Raw genomic sequence first — 21,039 nt, forward strand, 5'->3', positions numbered from 1 at the left:
GTTTCCACACACTGCAGCAGGGATTTTGGCCCACTCCTCCATACAGACCTTCTCCAGATCTTTCAGGTTTCGGGGCTGTCGCTGGGCAATACGGACTTTCAGCTCCCTCCAAAGATTTTCTATTGGGTTCAGGTCTGGAGACTGGCTAGGCCACTCCAGGACCTTGAGATGCTTCTTACGGAGCCACTCCTTAGTTGCCCTGGCTGTCTGTTTCGAGTCGTTGTCATGCTGGAAGACCCAGCCACGACCCATCTTCAATGCTCTTACTGAGGGAAGGAGGTTGTTGGCCAAGATCTCGCGATACATGGCCCCATCCATCCTCCCCTCAATACGGTAGAGTCGTCCTGTCCCCTTTGCAGAAAAGCATCCCCAAAGAATGATGTTTCCACCTCCATGCTTCACGGTTGGGATGGTGTTCTTGGGGTTGTACTCATCCTTCTTCTTCCTCCAAACACGGCGAGTGGAGTTTAGACCAAAAAGCTCTATTTTTGTCTCATCAGACCACATGACCTTCTCCCATTCCTCCTCTGGATCATCCAGATGGTCATTGGCAAACTTCAGACGGGCCTGGACATGCGCTGGCTTGAGCAGGGGGACCTTGCGTGCGCTGCAGGATTTTAATCCATGACGGCGTAGTGTGTTACTAATGGTTTTCTTTGAGACTGTAGTCCCAGCTCTCTTCCGGTCATTGACCAGGTCCTGCCGTGTAGTTCTGGGCTGATCCCTCACCTTCCTCATGATCATTGATGCCCCACGAGGTGAGATCTTGCATGGAGCCCCAGACCGAGGGTGATTGACCGTCATCTTGAACTTCTTCCATTTTCTAATAATTGCACCAACAGTTGTTGCCTTCTCACCAAGCTGCTTGCCTATTGTCCTGTAGCCCATCCCAGCCTTGTGTAGGTCTACAATTTGATCCCTGATGTCCTTACACAGCTCTCTGGTCTTGGCCATTGTGGAGAGGTTGGAGTCTGTTTGATTGAGTGTGTGGACAGGTGTCTTTTATACAGGTAACGAGTTCAAACAGTTGCAGTTAATACAGGTAATGAGTGGAGAACAGGAGGGCTTCTTAAAGAAAAACTAACAGGTCTGTGAGAGCCGGAATTCTTACTGGTTGGTAGGTGATCAAATACTTATGTCATGCAATAAAATGCAAATTAATTACTTAAAAATCATACAATGTGATTTTCTGGATTTTTGTTTTAGATTCCGTCTCTCACAGTTAAAGTGTACCTATGATAAAAATTACAGACCTCTACATGCTTTGTAAGTAGGAAAACCTGCAAAATTGGCAGTGTATCAAATACTTGTTCTCCCCACTGTATATCTATGATTCAATGTGTATAACTTGTATTATCATCTATATTTATGATGAGTATTCATGTTGAAACGATGGACTATGCAAAGTCACTTGATGTTTTTGCATTTAGTGAATCTTGTAGCCTCAATGTAAACTCAGAGTTTTTGATATAAATATGAATTTAATCAAACAAAACATGCATGTATTGTGTAAAATGAAGTCCTATGAGTGTCATCTGATGAAAATAATCAAAGGTTAGTGATTCATTTTATCTCTATTCTGGTTTTTGTGAAGCTATCTTTAGCTGGGAAAAATGTTTTTTTTATTTTTTATTTTGGTGGTGACCTAACATAATCGTTTGTGGTGCTTTCGCTGAAAAGCCTATTTGAAACCGGACACTTTGGTGGGATTAACAACAAGATTACCTTTAAAATGATATAAGACACATGAATGTCTGAGGAATTTTAATTATGAGATTTCTGGTTTTTGAATTTGGCGCCCTGCACTTGGACTGGCTGTTGTCATATCGGTCCCGTTACCGGGACTGCAGCCATAAGAAGTGTTAACACACGAATGCCTTTTGCACACACACTGTGTAATACTCATACACATACACTCACAACACTTTTAAAGGGGAAGGGAAACACTAGGCTTTAGAACGCCAGCTAACTGTAACTATAAATTGCCATATTGCCATTGTCGCGTCACTGGGAGGCAATTTAAGATAGAGCTGACCATAGGTCAAATAAACATTGTTCAAGATCAAAATATTTAAAATAGAGATGTTTCTATGTTACATGTTTAGTATTGTGGATTGAATACATGTTGTTGCTTAGCTTTACATTCCCCTTTAAGCAGTAGGAAACAACAGCCAATTATTACTATCATATATTACTAGCTACCACTTTCAAAGTCACTGCATCCAGGCAGGCGCTTCAATCTATAGATTAATGAACGTCTTATTATTTTAGATGTAAATGGATCTTGTCCTTTTATGAACCCCTTATACGACCTGGGACTGCTGGTCTAGAATCAGTTTCGACCTTTTAGAGCATAATTTATATGATTATATGGACAGTTGGGGGGACCTGATCCTAGATCAGCACTCCAACACTGAGATACTATGTGGATATAAGAACAGAAATGATAAACCAGGACAGACATTCCATCCTAACCTGTATCCCTCTGCACAGCTGTAGATCACTGTAGACAGGTAGGTTTTCCCTTTGAGGGTGAAATCTGCATTGTCTACGTGTGGAGGTTCCCCGCAGGTGACTGGCTGACAGACAGGGGGCGCAATGCTCCACTTCAGATTGGCCTGACACTGGATCTCATAGGGGTCCCCTGGGACGAACCCCTTAACGCAGCTAGAGTGGATGAAAGGGAAATACTGTACGTACATTCATAATGGGGGAATATGGGAGACGTGGCAATATAAATAGAGGTTTAATTTCAGCAACTATCTATCAGCTTAACTCCCATTATATACATGTGTTTGTTGGTATCTTTACTTACTGTAATATACTGTATATTATACACTAGACAGCCCTCAAACTCAACTCTGGACCTTGAAGCCAATTCCACTGCATTTTTTCATTGTTCCCCTCTAATCAGGAACTGATTTAGACCTGAGACACCAGGTGGGTGCAATTAATGATCAGGTAGAACAGAAAACCAGCAGGCTCCGGACCTCGTAGGGTCAGAGTTGAGTTCCCCTGCTATACAATACCTCAATTGGAAAGAGAAAATAAAGAGGAGAAGCTCTTTTATCTCAGTTAACTATTAATGCAACAGTTTTATCTCAATACAACAACGTTATTTCAATACAACAGAATTATCTCAATGCAACAGCAAATTCATATTGTTGTTGTGTCTAAATGGTCTACTTTGTCAGCGTGACACTTGTTGTAAATGGCTGACGGTGGTACCTGAAAGTCACCTTGCTTCCAAACGTGAAGTTGGTGCCCTTCATCACAGCATTCTCTGGGACAGAGGGCCTTCCACACGAGAAGGCTGGAGAACAACACAATACCATGTAGGGCTGATCAGTTCTAGTAAACTCCTTCCAGAAGGTTCTTAGCCTCGTTTGACTAAGTGATCTTAATCAAAGATTATGGATATACTGACAAGATACGTCTCTCCGTCGTTGTCCATATACTGGGAGTCGTTGTCCATGTACTGACATGTATCTATCCATAATATTTATTAAGATCACTTAATTGGTCAATTGCGCACAAGGTCTAACCAAAATGTTACTTTCTCTTTTAACCCAACCCCTCCACACATACAGTTTTTTTGGGGAGAGGCGCAGGGGGTTGCCACACTGTGTGCCTGGGGAGCTGTTGTTGTGGGGGGTTAAGTGCTATCATGTCAACCTCTTGTCATGCCAAACCATGCATGATAGCACAAACAGACTGGCACTCAGGCTAGGTTCCCCTGCAAGGCTTTCATAAGACTGCAAGTGTGGGTTAGGGTTAGATCTAGAGCCCGTGTGGGTTAGGGTTAGATCCAGAGCCAGTGTGGGTTAGGGTTAGATCTGGAGCCAGTGTGGGTAAGGGATAGATCCAGAGCCCGTGTGGGTTAGGGTTAGATCTAGAGCCAGTGTCGGTTAGGGATAGATCCAGAGCCTGTGTGGGTTAGGGTTAGATCTAGAGCCAGTGTGGGTTAGGGTTAGATCCAGAGCCAGTGTGGGTTAGGGTTAGATCCAGAGCCAGTGTGGGTTAGGGTTAGATCTAGAGCCAGTGTGTGTTAGGGTTAGATCCACAGCCAGTGTGGGTAAGGGATAGATCCACAGCCAGTGTGGGTTAGGGTTAGATCCAGAGCTAGTGTGGGTTAGGGTTAGACCCAGAACCAGTGTGGGTTAGGGATAGATCCAGAGCCCGTGTGGGTTAGGGATAGATCCAGAACCAGTGTGGGTTAGGGATAGATCCAGAGCCCGTGTGGGTTAGGGATAGATCCAGAACCAGTGTGGGTTAGGGATAGATCCAGAGCCTGTGTGGGTTAGGGTTAGAGCCAGAGCCAGAGCCAGTGTGGGTTAGGGTTAGATCTAGAGCCAGTGTGGGTTAGGGTTAGATCCAGAACCAGTGTGGGTTAGGGTTAGATCCAGAACCAGTGTGGGTTAGGGTTAGATCCAGAACCAGTGTGGGTTAGGGTTAGATCCAGAACCAGTGTGGGTTAGGGATAGATCCAGAGCCCGTGTGGGTTAGGGATAGATCCAGAACCAGTGTGGGTTAGGGATAGATCCAGAGCCTGTGTGGGTTATGGTTAGATCTAGAGCCAGTGTGGGTCAGGGTTAGAGCCAGAGCCAGTGTAGGTTAGGGTTAGATCTAGAGCCAGTGTGGGTTAGGGTTAGATCCACAGCCAGTGTGGGTTAGGGATAGATCCACAGCCAGTGTGGGTTAGGGTTAGATCCAGAGCCTGTGTGGGTTAGGGTTAGATCCAGAGCCAGTGTCGGTTAGGGATAGATCCAGAGCCTGTGTGGGTTAGGGTTAGATCCAGAGCCAGTGTGGGTTAGGGTTAGATCCAGAGCCAGTGTGGGTTAGGGTTAGATCCAGAGCCAGTGTGGGTTAGGGTTAGATCCAGAGCCAGTGTGGGTTAGGGTTAGATCCAGAGCCTGTGTGGGTTAGGGTTAGATCCAGAGCCTGTGTGGGTTAGGGATAGATCCAGAGCCTGTGTGGGTTAGGGATAGATCCAGAGCCTGTATGGGTTAGGGATAGATCCAAAGCCTGTGTGGGTTAGATCCAGAGCCTGTGTGGGTTAGGGATAGATCCAGAGCCTGTATGGGTTAGGGATAGATCCAAAGCCTGTGTGGGTTAGGGATAGATCCAAAGCCTGTGTAGGTTAGGGATAGATCCAGAGCCTGTATGGGTTAGGGATAGATCCAAAGCCTGTGTGGGTTAGGGATAGATCCAAAGCCTGTGTGGGTTAGGGATAGATCCAAAGCCTGTGTGGGTTAGGGATAGATCCAAAGCCTGTGTGGGTTAGGGATAGATCCAAAGCCTGTGTGGGTTAGGGATAGATCCAAAGCCTGTGTGGGTTAGGGATAGATCCAGAGCCTGTGTGGGTTAGAGATAGATCCAGAGCCTGTATGGGTTAGGGATAGATCCAAAGCCTGTGTGGGTTAGGGTTAGATCCAGAGCCTGTGTGGGTTAGGGATAGATCCAGAGCCTGTATGGGTTAGGGATAGATCCAGAGCCTGTGTGGGTTATGGTTAGATCTAGAGCCAGTGTGGGTCAGGGTTAGAGCCAGAGCCAGTGTAGGTTAGGGTTAGATCTAGAGCCAGTGTGGGTTAGGGTTAGATCCACAGCCAGTGTGGGTTAGGGATAGATCCACAGCCAGTGTGGGTTAGGGTTAGATCCAGAGCCTGTGTGGGTTAGGGTTAGATCCAGAGCCAGTGTCGGTTAGGGATAGATCCAGAGCCTGTGTGGGTTAGGGTTAGATCCAGAGCCAGTGTGTTAGGGTTAGATCCAGAGCCAGTGTCGGTTAGGGATAGATCCAGAGCCTGTGTGGGTTAGGGTTAGATCCAGAGCCAGTGTGTTAGGGTTAGATCCAGAGCCAGTGTCGGTTAGGGATAGATCCAGAGCCAGTGTGGGTTAGGGTTAGATCCAGAGCCAGTGTCGGTTAGGGATAGATCCAGAGCCTGTATGGGTTAGGGATAGATCCAGAGCCTGTGTGGGTTAGGGTTAGATCCAGAGCCAGTGTGGGTTAGGGTTAGATCTAGAGCCTGTGTGGGTTAGGGATAGATCCAGAGCCTGTATGGGTTAGGGATAGATCCAGAGCCTGTGTGGGTTATGGTTAGATCTAGAGCCAGTGTGGGTCAGGGTTAGAGCCAGAGCCAGTGTAGGTTAGGGTTAGATCTAGAGCCAGTGTGGGTTAGGGTTAGATCCACAGCCAGTGTGGGTTAGGGATAGATCCACAGCCAGTGTGGGTTAGGGATAGATCCAGAGCCTGTATGGGTTAGGGATAGATCCAGAGCCTGTATGGGTTAGGGATAGATCCAGAGCCTGTATGGGTTAGGGATAGATCCAAAGCCTGTGTGGGTTAGGGATAGATCCAAAGCCTGTGTAGGTTAGGGATAGATCCAGAGCCTGTATGGGTTAGGGATAGATCCAAAGCCTGTGTGGGTTAGGGATAGATCCAAAGCCTGTGTGGGTTAGGGATAGATCCAAAGCCTGTGTGGGTTAGGGATAGATCCAAAGCCTGTGTGGGTTAGGGATAGATCCAAAGCCTGTGTGGGTTAGGGATAGATCCAAAGCCTGTGTGGGTTAGGGATAGATCCAAAGCCTGTGTGGGTTAGGGTTAGATCCAGAGCCTGTGTGGGTTAGGGATAGATCTAAAGCCTGTGTGGGTTAGGGATAGATCCAGAGCCTGTATGGGTTAGGGATAGATCCAGAGCCTGTATGGGTTAGGGATAGATCCAGAGCCTGTATGGGTTAGGGATAGATCCAAAGCCTGTGTGGGTTAGGGATAGATCCAAAGCCTGTATGGGTTAGGGATAGATCCAAAGCCTGTATGGGTTAGGGATAGATCCAGTGGCCAGCGACCCGGTCCAGAGGCCTTTCAGCCGGCCCTGCCAACGGTGCAGTAGAAAGATTCTGTTTCAACAGTACAGGGCAGACAAAGAGCCAGCTGCACAGCACATAATCACCCATCACACACACACACACACACACACACACACACACACACACACACACACACACACACACACACACACACACACACACACACACACACACACACACACACACACACACACACACACACACACACACACACACACACACACACACACACACACACACACACACACACACACACACACACACACACACACACACACACACACACACACACACACACACACACACACACACACACACACACACACACACACACACACACACACACACACACACACACACACACACACACACACACACACACACACACACACACACACACACACACACACACACACACACACACACACACACACACACACACACACACACACACACACACACACACACACACACACACACACACACACACACACACACACACACACACACACACACACACACACACACACACACACACACACACACACACACACACACACACACACACACACACACACACACACACACACACACACACACACACACACACACACACACACACACACACACACACACACACACACACACACACACACAAACACGCATGTGTTTGTGTGAGGGTCAGGACATTTATATGCCAGTTGATTTTGAGAAAGAGAGAGACAATGAGAGAGAGAAAGAGAGAGAGAGACAGAGAGACAGAGAGCGAGACAGAGCGAGAGAGAGAGAGAGCGAGAGAGATTGAGACAGCGAGAGAGAGTGAGACAGAGAGAGAGAGACAGAGAGAGTATGAGTGTTCAGGATAAAAACAAACAGTTAGCATTTGTTGCTCGTTACCCAACATCAAGCCTCCATTATAACCGCTGTCACTGAAGGCTTTGGTTAGGCAGATCTGAGAGCTATGAAGGCTTGATGGGCATAATGAGGATAATTGTGTGATTTATACAGTTGTCTAAGTACCTCATGGATAACAGGGCTAGATTACTCAAATGTAAATGGACTGTCATGAAACTGGGTATTTCTGGAAACATTAACATATCGCACATAACAATGCTGGATCTCTACTGATAGTGACAACAAAGCATTATGTGAAACAAGATTCTTTTTGAGATGATATAGAAACCCAAGCAGAACACTTGAGTAGGGCATGCCGTATATTATGATTATATCATGATTATCATTATCGCTACAGCATATATTACATATAACCATGTTGATGTCCTCTATACCTCTGCAGTACGGGCAAACACCATTCCAGCTTCCTGTCTCCAGGCATTGGACGTGAGATGAGCCAATCAGCTCGTAGCCTTCCTCGCAGGTGAACACGACCTCACTTCCCATCAGGAAGTTAATACCGTCCTTATAGCCGAACTCTGGAGCCCCCGGGTTCTCACACTTCACTGGTTCTAGATTGATAACATACATACAGAGAAAAAAGGTTTGATACTGTAGCTCCTGCACCTTGAAGTGCCAGCAGATATGAATGGATTAAAACGTTTGGCAGAGGTGAACTGTAGATGTTTGATGATGACGCAGTAAGGCACGAGAGGCATTGCTATACAGTACTGTAGCGAAGAGGTTCTGAAACTTGTCCTATAACTAGGAAGAATGTAATTGTTGGTGAAATGTGATTTTCCTGACCACATGAACTGACCATGACCATGGAAAACCTTTGGCTCAGGTGGTATGGTCCAGGCCTAGAGTATGTTACAGTATGTGTGTGTTACCTGTGCAGTTCTTCCCGTCTCCGCTGTAGGGGTGGATACAGGTGCAGGTGTAGGAGCCGTCTGTGTTCTGACAGCTGGAGTGTTCATCACAGTCTGAGCCCAGTGCACACTCATCCACATCTGTATGGACACACGCATGTCGTTATACTCTGCTCTGTTTGAAAACATTGTATTCATTGACATACACTCTAAATACGGTAGATATACATGAATTGTATGATGCAAATAGTGTGAGTATGACACCGTTTATGCCATTTATATTCATCCACTGTGTCAGTTTCAGTCTTACCCAGGCAGGCGGGCGGGTTGCCTCCCCACTTCCCACTGTTGGTACAGAGGACCTTGGCGTCCCCCAGCAGGTAGAACCCTGGGTTACACTGGTACACCACAGAGCTGCCTGCATGGTAGTCGGCACCCTGGAACAGACCATGCTCCAGGGGCCAAGGAGAACCACACTTCACTCCTATACAGGTAGATATACACAGGTTACAAGGTACATGGTTGGTTATGAATGGAGATAGTATTACCCCATCTGATACTCCTATAGATAGACAGTACACAGGTCAGATAGGTGTAAATGTTGGGGTTGAAATGGGTTTGGTGTTTGTTGCTTGTGTGTGTGTGTGTGTGTGTGTGTGTGTGTGTGTGTGTGTGTGTGTGTGTGTGTGTGTGTGTGTGTGTGTGTGTGTGTGTGTGTGTGTGTGTGTGTGTGTGTGTGTGTGTGTGTGTGTGTGTGTGTGTGTGTACAGTGTACAGTGTACAGTGTAAGTGTCTGTGCATGTGTAACTAATGGTCCCTCACGTTCACAGCGGGGCAGGGCGTGGCTCCACTCTCCCTTGTTGTGACACTGCAGCAGCGGCTCCCCCACCAGGTAGAAGCCAGGAACACAGGACAGCTGCGTCTGAGACCCGGGACTGACCGCTGGACTGGACGCACGGAGGTGAGGCACTGCATTCTCTAGCTGGGGGCAGTCTGACAAACATAAATGTCATGAAGTAGGAGAATGGAGTGGGTTAATGTTTTCCTACACACTGATCTAAAATCTGTTTTGTGCCCCCTCCGCCTATGGATAAGGTTAGGACTGGCCAGTGTAAGCTGATCCTATATCTGTTTTGTGCCCCCTCCGCCTATGGATAAGGTTAGGACTGGCCAGTGTAAGCTGATCCTATATCTGTCCCTCACCAGCGCAGAAGATGCAGTTGGGGTTGGTCTTCACTCTCCCCACCACCCCATTGAGGAAGTCAGGCCAGGCCAGGACGTTGCCTCTGATGTTTTTCCCTGGGCAGGTGCTGGCTAGGATCTTGATCTACGGAGAAATATGGAGGTCACTTCATGGGACAGGGGTACAGAAAATGATTGGTGGTTCACACACATTCAGTTGAAGTCGGAAGTTTACATACACCTTAGCCGGATACATTTAAACTCAGTTTTTCACAATTCCTGACATTTAATCCTAGTAAAAATTCCCTGTCTTAGGTCAGTTAGGATCACCACTTTATTTTAAGAATGTGAAATGTCAGAATAATAGTAGAGAGAATGATTTATTTCAGCTTTTATTTATTTCATCACATTCCCAGTGGGTCAGAAGTTCACATACACTGAATGAGCATTTGGTAGAATTGCCTTTAAATTGTTTAACTTGGGTCAAACTTTTCAGGTAGCCTTCCACAAGCTTCCCACAATAAGTTGGGTGAATTTTGGCCCATTCCTCCTGACAGAGCTGGTATAACTGAGTCAGGTTTGTAGGCCTCCATGCTCGCACACACTTTTTCAGTTCTGCTCACACATTTTCTGTAGGATTGAGGTCAGGGCTTTGTGATGGCCACTCTAATACCTTGACTTTGTTGTCCTTAAGCCATTTTGCCACTACTTTGGAAGTATGCTTGGGGTCATTGTCCATTTGGAAGACCCATTTCCGACTAAGCTTTAACTTCCTGACTGATGTCTTGAGATGTTACTCAATATATCCACACAATTTTTCCTTCCTCATGATGCCATCTATTTTTTGAAGTGCACCAGTCCCTCCTGCAGCAAAGCACCCCCACAACATGATGCTGCCACCCCTGTGCTTCGCGGTTGGGATGGTGTTCTTTGGCTTGCAAGCCTCCCCCTTTTTCCTCCAAACATAACGATGGTCATTATGGCCAAACAGTTCTATTTTTGTTTCATCAGACCAGAGGACATTTCTCCAAAAAGTACGATCTTTGTCCCCATGTGCAGTTGCAAACCATAGTCTAGCTTTTTTAAGACGGTTTTGGAGCAGTGGCTTCTTCCTTGCTGAGCGGCCTTTCAGGTTATGTCGATATAGGACTCGTTTTACTGTGGATATAGATACTTTTGTACCTGTTTCCTCCAGCATCTTCACATGGTCCTTTGCTGTTGTTCTGTGATTGATTTGCACTTTTCGCACCAAAGTACGTTCATCTCTAGGAGACAGAACACGTCTCCTTCCTGAGAGGTATGACGGCTGTGTGGTTCCATGCTGTTTATACTTGCGTACTATTGTTTGTACAGATGAACGTGGTACCTTCAGGCGTTTGGAAAGTGCTCCCAAGGCTGAACAAGACTTGTGGAGGTCTACAATTATGTTTCTGAGGTCTTGGCTAATTTCTTTTGATTTTCCCATGATGTCAAGCAAAGAGGCACTGAGTTTGAAGGTAGGCCTTGAAGTACATCCACAGGTACACCTCCAATTGAGTGAAATTATGTCAATTAGCCTATCAGAAGCTTCTAAAGCTATGACATCATTTTCTGGAATTTTCCAAGCTGTTTAAAGGCACAGTCAATTTAGTATATGTAAACTTCTGACCCACTGGAATTGTGATACAGTGAATTGTAAGTGAAATAATCTGTCTGTAAACAATTGCTGGAAAAGTTACTTGTGTCATGCACAGAAGTAGATGTCCTAGCCTACTTGCCAAAACTATAGTTTGTTAACAAGACATTTGTGGAGTGGTTAAAAAACTAGTTTTAATGACTCCAACCTAAGTGTATGTAAACTTCCGACTTCAACTGTACAAGTAAATTAGACAGAACCTTTTTTAATGCTTTTTAAAGCCGGCAGCATTAAAGATACACAGGCGTTGACATTTTTTTGCGACAGAAGTATCCACACATGCTAGTTCAGGGGTCTCCAACAGGTCGATCGCGAGCTACCAGTAGGTTACAGCCCGCCTATGAGTTTTTGCCAAACAATTCTGAACGTATATGTAATTGTCACATTTTCCACCGCAAACTGGATCCCATCTGGACAAGAGGAATACCTATGTAAGAATGCTGTTCATTGACTACAGCTCAACTTTCAACATCATAGTACCCTCTAAGCTCATCATCAAGCTGGAGGCCCTGGGTCTCAACTGCCCTGTGCAATTGGGTCCTAGACTTTCTGACGGGCCGCCCCCCAGGTGGTGAACGTAGGAAACAACATCTCCACTTCGCTGACCCTCAACACTGGGGCCCCACAAGGGTGCGTGCTCAGCCCCATCCTGTACTCCCCGTTCACCCACGACTGCGTGGTCATGCATGCCACCAACTCAATCATCAAGTTTACAGACGACACAACAATAGTGGGCTTGATTACCAACAACGACGAGACAGCCTACAGGGAAGAGGTGAGGGCACTCGGAGTGTTGTGTCAGGAAAACAACCTCTCACTCAATGTCAACAAAACAAAAGAGATGATCGTGGACTTCAGGAAACAACAGAGGGAGCACCACCCTATCCACATTGAAGGGACAGCAGTGTAAAACGTGGAACGTTTTAAGTTCGTTGGGGTACACATCACAGACAAACTGAAATGGTCCACCCACACAGACAGTGTGGTGAAGACGACGCAACAGCGCCTCTTCAACCTCAGGAGGCTGAAGAAATTTGGCTTGTCACCCAAAACCCTGACCAACTTTTACAGATGCACAATCGAGAGCATCCTGTCGGGATGTATCACAGCCTGGTACGGCAACTGCACCGCCCTCAACCGCAAGGCTCTCCAGAGGGTAGTGCAGTCTGCACAACGCATCACCGGGGGCAAACTACCTGCCCTCCAGGACACCTACAGCACCCGATGTCATAGTAAGGCCAAAAAGATCATCAAGGACAACAACCACCCGAGCCACTGTTCACAACGCTACCATCCAGAAAGCGAGGTCAGTACAGGTGCATCAAAGCTGGGACCGAGAGACTGAAGTCCATCAGACTGCTAAACAGCATTCACTAACTCAGAGAGGCTTCTGCTTACATTGAGACCCACTCACTGGCCACTTTAATAAAGGGATCACTAGTCACTTTAAACAATGCCACTTTAATAATGTTACATACCCTACATTACTCATATCACAAATAAATACTGTATATTATACCATCTATTGCACTTTGCCTATGCTGCTCAGCCATTGCTCATCCATATATTTATATATACATATTCTCATTCACCCCTTTAGATTTGTGTGAATTAGGTAGTTGTTGGGGAATTGTTAGATTACTTGTTAGATATTACTGCACTGTCGGAACTAGAAGCAAAAGCATTTCGCTACACTCGCATTAACATCTGCTAACCATGTGTATGTGACCAATAAAATTTGATTGGATTTGATGTTGACTGTCAAAAACAAATGTTACAAGTATCAGACACTGCAAGCTCCCAGCTTCTATCTGACCAATGCAACACTGACATGATCCCACCCCTGGTTAGCCACTATTGGATTAAAAAGACAAACCTAACACAATATCTGCCAATTCATTTCCAGCAATATTGCCCCTGTCTATGTGGTTTACCATTGTTTATCACTCTGTGTGAAGCCAGTTGATGTGATAACTATCTTGTGGGTTGACAGAAATACTTTTCCCAAAAACCTTCTCAATTAAATGTTAACCAAAGTAGACTTACCTGGCAGAAACATATCATCAGTAAGTATATAATTTGCATCTATTATTTGTTATTTTCAAACGTTGCCATGAAAAGAGCAGCAGCAGTACAGAACCATCATAAGACCTGCACATTAAAGGTCTAGATGAGCAATTAAAGGGGAATTACACACCAAAATATTTTGGGGTTTTGTTTTCTTCCGGACATAAAAAAACGTCTTCTGATGTGATGTATCCCTTTCCTGCTGTCAAATGACCTAGTGGCCTCATGGGTGGAATGTTATTAATATTTTTCATAATTTCATAATTAATCAACTTTTTTTTTTAAATATGCAAAAATCTGGTGTTTCTCTATTTCAGTCTTCTGTGATGTGTATTAAGTGTAATATTGGGATGCAAAGTCCAAATGTAATACATTTCACCTCTATATCTGACATGGTACAGGTGTTCTCTTTTCTTAAGCCCATAACCATGTGTGTGAGGCATATACAGTGGGGAGAACAAGTATTTGATACACTGCCGATTATGCAGGTTTTCCTACTTACAAAGCATGTAGAGGTTTGTAATTTTTATCATAGGTACACTTCAACTGTGAGTTTTGTTTCAAAGTAGATTTGTTTAAGACTACCAAGAATCACTCTGTGTGACCCTGATTTAGCCCACTACAGTGAAAGGTTAAGCAATTACATGGACTCAGAACATTCAATTTTGTTCTTTCTCTGTGAACAATTTTAAGAGTGAAAAATAAAACTGAGAACAGAATTTGGGAAAATATATACCAGGTATATTGACAGAAAACATAGTGCACTACTTTCGCTTGTACACTAAGGACCTGGGGAAGAGTTGCAGGGGAGAAGAGAAGAGGAGAATGTGCCTATTTGAAACCTAGAAGAAAATCAGTAGCTCGTGACATGTTTAATTTAAAAAAAGGTAGCTCTCATGCTATAAAAGTTGGAGAGCCAGTTGCTAGTTCATATACTGTAGTTATGTAGCCTGGACAACAGTATCTTTCTGATTGAGACAACTCTTTTGTGTGTCAAGCATGATTATCATGACAATGAAAAACAAGTTCTATAACAGAAACAGATCTGGTAACCAAGCTAGTAGTTCTATTCAGATAGTGACACACCAGCTACTGTTCTTGTCTGTGAGTGTGTGTTTCAGGTTATAAAGCAGTAGGACAGTCTGAGTGTGTGTTTCAGGTTACAAAACAGTAGGACAGTCTGAATGTGTGTGTGTCAGTGTGATTTACTTGTTGTGGGTCCAGAACTCTGTCCCAAATGTGGAGCTGGCTGAGGGACCCCACGAAGGACTCCACCGGGTTAAAGCCCTCGCCCCTCTGGTCCTGGTCCTGGCCCAGCACCAATGCCCCTCCACCTGCAGGGCAGGGTCAAGGTTCAGAGGTTAACCACTAGTCTTTGAGTTCTATGAAATCTGCCTAAAAGATGTCAAAACCTCATTGCTATTACTTCATTAAGACCCGCAAAATAGCATCGTTCTACTTTTTGATTTGCCACACTTAGATACTATTAAGCAGCAGACTATGAGGACTCAATGAGGTACTAAGATGATACAGTAGAATGAGCAGGCTGAGGATAGCACTACACCTGGGATGGTGCTGCCCACTGACAGGCCTTTCCCTCCGTCTGAGGGGTTTCCGTTGATATAGACCCTCCAGTCACCGTCCCAGCTTCGCCATGACACCCCAATGTGGTGCCACTGACCCGTGTTAACCGCCGGGCAATCTGTGATCCGCTCCTTACCATTGATGTATAGGACCCACCTGGAAAGGGGGAGGAGGGGGAAAGAGAGAGAGAGAGAGAGAGAGAGAGAGAGAGAGAGAGAGAGAGAGAGAGAGAGAGAGAGAGAGAGAGAGAGAGAGAGAGAGAGAGAGAGAGAGAGAGAGAGAGAGAGAGAGAGAGAGAGAGAGAGAGAGAGAGAATGAAAGAAAGCATTTTGTGTGGACTAGAATAACAACTAGTTCCAAATACAGAAATAAACAAATATCCATCCTAGTCACTCTCCCTAGTCGTGCATGACAACGTATGTTCCCCTGTATGTGTGTGTCAGTACTGACCCGTTGTAGTCTATGAGCAGGAAGGCGTTGTCACTTTCCTCCACGGCGTAGGAGATGGGCGTGCCGTAGTTGGTGGTGTCTGATGACCTCATCCAGAACGTACACGTGATCTCCGTCAGCGCAGGCATCACCCCGTCCATCATTACATAACCATGGATACCCGACACCTCAAAATCCAGGTTGAATGAGGTCGACATCTCTGAAGGGAAGAGAATGTTTAGGCCGTAAATGAGTGAAAAAAACATTACAATTATTATGAAAAAGTTTTAGGTGTAAATAGAAGAGCAGTTTCCAGGTCATTGAGGTTAGAAGGAGAAAAAGTGTTTTGGGCCAGAAATGATGTGTGTATGAAAATTGATTTTTAAGTAAAGGAGCAGTTGCTGATTCATATTTAATAGATATTGATCCAGGAAAAAGGACCAGACCAGTCCATTAGGCTGTGAAATCAAACTTTAAGAAAGCAATTTCCTTCGATTAGACAACCAGACGTTCGGGACCAATGCCTCCAATGAGTAGTGAAACCTCACATTTACTTTCTGTTGAATCATTTCGGTAAGAAAAATAAACCACTCCTGGTTGAGCAACAGACTCGTTGGTTCCAGCAATAGCTTTTTTATATATTTGTACTTATTATTTTAATAACTTCAAATTGTACCAACATTTATACACTCATCCTCCTCTCTCTACCCCTCCTCCACTCATGTCCCTCTCTCTGCTCCTCCTCCACTCATCCCCCTCTCTCTACCCCTCCTCCACTCATCCCCCTCTCTCTACTCCTCCTCCACTCATGTCCCTCTCTCTGCTCCTCCTCCACTCATCCCCCTCTCTCTACCCCTCCTCCACTCATGTCCCTCTCTCTACCCCTCCTCCACTCATCCCCCTCTCTCTACCCCTCCTCCACTCATCCCCCTCTCTCTACCCCTTCTCCACTCATCTCCCTCTCTCTACTCCTCCTCCACTCATGCCCCTCTCTCTGCTCCTCCTCCACTCATCCCCCTCTCTCTACCCCTCCTCCACTCATCCCCCTCTCTCTACCTCTCCTCCACTCATCCCCCTCTCTCTACTCCTCCTCCACTCATCCCCCTTTCTCTACTCCTCCACTCATCCCACTCTCTCTCCTCCTCCTCCACTCATCCCCATCTCTCTACCCCTCCTCCACTCATCCCCCTCTCTCTACCCCTCCTCCACTCATCCCCCTCTCTCTACTCCTCCTCCACTCATGCCCCTCTCTCTACTCCTCCTCCACTCATCCCCCTCTCTCTACCCCTCCTCCACTCATCCCCCTCTGTCTACTCCTCCTCCATGGCGTCTATACCTGTCTCACACCTGCTTCCGTTGAACCCAGGAGGGCAGCGGCAGGTGTAGGAGCCCGGTCCGTCTATACAGGTGGCCCCGTTGATACAGAGGTTAGCCTGACACTCATCAACATCCACCTGGCACAGCCTGCCGCGGTAGCCCTCCACACACTGACACCTGCATACAGAGAGAGAAGACTGTCATATATACCTGTTCAGTGCACTTCATACACAATCATATTCTTTTAAGCCTTACAAATGCTGAATAACTGACTGAAGTCCCACCCATATTTCACTAAAATCTCAAGTTTGAAAACAATTCAATACATATTTTCCACATAAATAAAACATAAATATGCAAAAGATTATGTATAATAAAAAATAAATAAATAAAAGTACACCACTGCTTGGTTGGTTGACAGCAGTCGGCTGTTGTTCCTTCTTGTTACCTGAAGTTGTTGACCGCGTCTTGACATGTCCCTCCATTCAGACAGGGGGCGCTGTTACACTCATCCACGTTGACCTCACAACGGTAACCAGAGTAGCCCGGGAGGCAGGTGCAGGAGTACCCTCCCAGCAGGTCGTCACACACCCCCCCGTTCAGACACGGACTGGACAGACACTCATCTATCTCCAGCTCACAACGAGAACCTAGAAGACAGAAAGGAAAAAGATCAGATTTATTTCTTTGTTTATTTCTCACGGACCATGCACAACATGCCATTGCATTGTGTCTTTGTGAGACGCAGAGTAGGTGAATAGATGACATATTCGAGTGTCTAGTTTGAGAAACAGATGCCTCACAAGTCCTCAACTGGCAGCTTCATTAAATTATACCCGCAAAACACCAGTCTCAACGTCAACAATGAAGAGGCGACTCCGGGATGCTGGCCTTCTAGGCAGAGTTGCAAAGAAAAATACATATCTCAGACTGGCCAATAAAAAGAAAAGATTAAGATGGGCAAAAGAACACAGACACTGGACAGAGGAACTCTGCCTAGAAGGCCAGCATCCCGGAGTCGCCTCTTCACTGTTGACGTTGAGACTTGTGAGGTGTCTGTTTCTCAAACTAGACACTCTAATGTACTTTGTCCTCTTGCTCAGTTGTGCGCCGGGGCCTCCCACTCCTCTTTCTATTCTGGTTAGAGCCAGTTTGCGCTGTTCTGTGAAGGGAGTAGTACACAGCGTTGTATGATATCTTCAGTTTCTTGGCAATTTCTTGCATGGAATAGCCTTCATTTCTCAGAACAAGAATAGACTGACGAGTTTCAGAAGATAGGTATTTGTTTCTGGCCATTTTTAGCCTGTAATCAAACCCACAAATGCTGATGCTCCAGATACTTAGCTAGTCTAAAGAAGGACAGTTTTATTGCATCTTTAATCAGGACAACAGTTTTCAGCTGTGCTAACATAAATGCAAAAAGGTTTTCTAATGATCAATTAGCCTTTTAAAATGATAAACTTGGATTAGCTAGCACAACGTGCCATTGGAACACAGGAGTGATGGTTGCTGATAATGGGCCTCTGTACGCCTATGTAGATATTCCAATCAAAATCAGCCGTTTCCAGCAACAATAGTCATTTACATTATTAACAATGTCTACACTGTATTTCTGATCAATTCGATGTTATTTTAATGGACAAATGTGCTTTTCTTCCAAAAACAAGGACATTTCTAAGTGACCCCAAACTTTTGAACGGTAGTGTACATATATATATATATTGAGAGATATAGATAGAGATATACAAATATCTAATAGTCCAAATATACAACAATAGACAATATAATGATAACGCTACATCCGAGTTTAAATGTCCCTTGGTCCTACAGTATGTGACATCTTAAGAGTCAGAATGTCTTAATGTTCACATGACTGGTTTGCCTATAAGCTACATATAACATAGGTACAGCACTCTCTAACGCTGGTTGGCAGGGTGTTCCATAATCCAGCTGTCTGGCCAAATTTGGTGGAACTAAACTGAGGGGAGCAGTCCCCTCTGGTTGAAGCTGTTGTCGTATTGTTGATCATAAGGCAAAATATCATATTTTTGATCATAACCCCTTATTGCGTGAGTACTGGAGAAATCAATTAATTCCATTGCTGGCATTGAATGTTTGCTGTATAAATTAAAACATTTTGTGGATGTTGCTCAAAAAATATGTTTTGTAGGTTTTGCCTTTAGCAGTACAATATTTTTATTTGGCATATTATGATAATTATAGTTTTAAATTAAATAAATAATTTGCCATGTGATCATTTTACACGTTTTACCTTCTGCAGTAGTAGCATAAAATATGGCATTGTGATTATTACAAATGCAAGGTTTAATTTAAATGTTTAAGGGGCTGCCTCTGCAGTATATTCATGCAATGTTCATGCAATAATGAATACAGGTAACTGAAGTGCCCAAGGAGTCTGGTAGGGAGGCGAGGCAGAGTGATCCCACCTGTGAAGCCGTCAGCACAGCTGCAGGTGTACTGGTTGATCTCGTCCACACACACTCCCTCGTTCAGACAGGGGAAGGAGCTACACTCATTCACCTCCGCCTCGCACAGAGAACCTGGGACAGGACAGAGCACCAGCAGTCAGTCACATATACACACATCTGCCATCAAATAGTACTAAATGCAGCCTTGTTGCCAGACAAAGGTTTTGGCAAAGCAGAAACAGACTACAGCACCCAGGCTACTGAATGTCTGACAAATCCTCAAAGAAGATGTGTCTGTGTGGAGGACAGTGGACAGTCATGACGTGGAGGACAGTGGACAGTCATGATAAGGAGGACAGTGGACAGTCATGACGTGGAGGACAGTGGACAGTCATGATAAGGAGGACAGTGGACAGTCATGATAAGGAGGACAGTGGACAGTCATGATGTGGAAGACAGTAGACAGTCATGATGTGGAGGACAGTGGACAGTCATGACGTGGAGGACAGTGGACAGTCATGACATGGAGGACAGTGGACAGTCATGATGTGGAGGACAGTGGACAGACATGATTTGGAAGACAGTGGACAGTCATGATGTGGAGGACAGTGCACAGTCATGATGTGGAAGACAGTGGACAGTCATGATGTGGAAGACAGTGGACAGTCATGATGTGGAGGACAGTGGACAGTCATGATGTGGAAAACAGTGGACAGTCATGATGTGGAAGACAGTGGACAGTCATGATGTGGAGGACAGTGGACAGTCATGATGTGGAAGACAGTGGACAGTCATGATGTGGAAGACAGTGGACAGTCATGATGTGGAGGACAGTGGACAGTCATGATGTGGAAGACAGTGGACAGTCATGATGTGGAAGACAGTGGACAGTCATGATGTGGAGGACATTGGACAGTCATGATGTGGAGGACAGTGGACAGTCATGATGTGGAGGACAGTGGACAGTCATGATGTGGAGGACAGTGGACAGTCATGATGTGGAGGACAGTGGACAGTCATGAAGAGGAGGACAGTGGACAGTCATGACATGGAGGACAGTGGACAGTCATGACGTGGGGGACAGTGGACAGTCATGATGTGGAGGACAGTGGACAATCATGACATGGAGGACAGTGGACAGTCATGACGTGGAGGACAGTGGACAGTCATGATGTGGAGGACAGTGGACAGTCATGAAGAGGAGGACAGTGGACAGTCATGACATGGAGGACAGTGGACAGTCATGACGTGGGGGACAGTGGACAGTCATGATGTGGAGGACAGTGATGACATGGAGGACAGTGGACAGCCATGACGTGGAGGACAGTGGACAGTCATGATGTGGAGGACAGTGGACAGTCATGACATGGAGGACAGTGGACAGTCATGACATGGAGGACAGTGGACAATCATGAAGAGGAGGACAGTGGACAGTCATGACATGGAGGACAGTGGACAGTCATGATGTGGAGGACAGTGGACAGTCTAGCCGTGGAGGACAGTGGACAGTCATGATGTGGAGGACAGTGGACAGTCATGATGTGGAGGACAGTGGACAGTCATGAAGAGGAGGACAGTGGACAGTCATGATGTGGAGGACAGTGGACAGTCATGAAGAGGAGGACAGTGGACAGTCATGACATGGAGGACAGTGGACAGTCATGACGTGGGGGACAGTGGACAGTCATGATGTTGAGGACAGTGATGACATGGAGGACAGTGGACA

The 21,039-nt window shown here is 45.6% G+C and overlaps 1 protein-coding gene across 2 annotated transcripts in view; it reads right to left on the reverse strand.

The window, feature by feature from the left end:
- The window catches only part of LOC139561737 (sushi, von Willebrand factor type A, EGF and pentraxin domain-containing protein 1-like), a 207,787-nt gene that overhangs the window by 41,343 nt on the left and 145,405 nt on the right, over positions 1 to 21,039 (reverse strand). For both annotated transcript variants that reach the window (XM_071379004.1, XM_071379003.1), the window contains exons 23-35: positions 19,332 to 19,445; positions 17,333 to 17,534; positions 16,904 to 17,061; positions 15,589 to 15,787; positions 15,119 to 15,294; positions 14,764 to 14,888; positions 9,834 to 9,957; positions 9,453 to 9,623; positions 8,941 to 9,114; positions 8,652 to 8,771; positions 8,154 to 8,330; positions 3,229 to 3,313; positions 2,476 to 2,667 (exon numbers count right to left, since the gene is read on the reverse strand). In XM_071379004.1, coding sequence (XP_071235105.1) covers positions 2,476 to 2,667; positions 3,229 to 3,313; positions 8,154 to 8,330; positions 8,652 to 8,771; positions 8,941 to 9,114; positions 9,453 to 9,623; positions 9,834 to 9,957; positions 14,764 to 14,888; positions 15,119 to 15,294; positions 15,589 to 15,787; positions 16,904 to 17,061; positions 17,333 to 17,534; positions 19,332 to 19,445 — 2,017 coding nt within the window. The remainder of the gene's footprint in view (positions 1 to 2,475; positions 2,668 to 3,228; positions 3,314 to 8,153; positions 8,331 to 8,651; positions 8,772 to 8,940; positions 9,115 to 9,452; positions 9,624 to 9,833; positions 9,958 to 14,763; positions 14,889 to 15,118; positions 15,295 to 15,588; positions 15,788 to 16,903; positions 17,062 to 17,332; positions 17,535 to 19,331; positions 19,446 to 21,039) is intronic.

This window comes from Salvelinus alpinus, chromosome 31, assembly GCF_045679555.1.
Source record: "Salvelinus alpinus chromosome 31, SLU_Salpinus.1, whole genome shotgun sequence".
Lineage (NCBI taxonomy): Eukaryota > Metazoa > Chordata > Actinopteri > Salmoniformes > Salmonidae > Salvelinus > Salvelinus alpinus.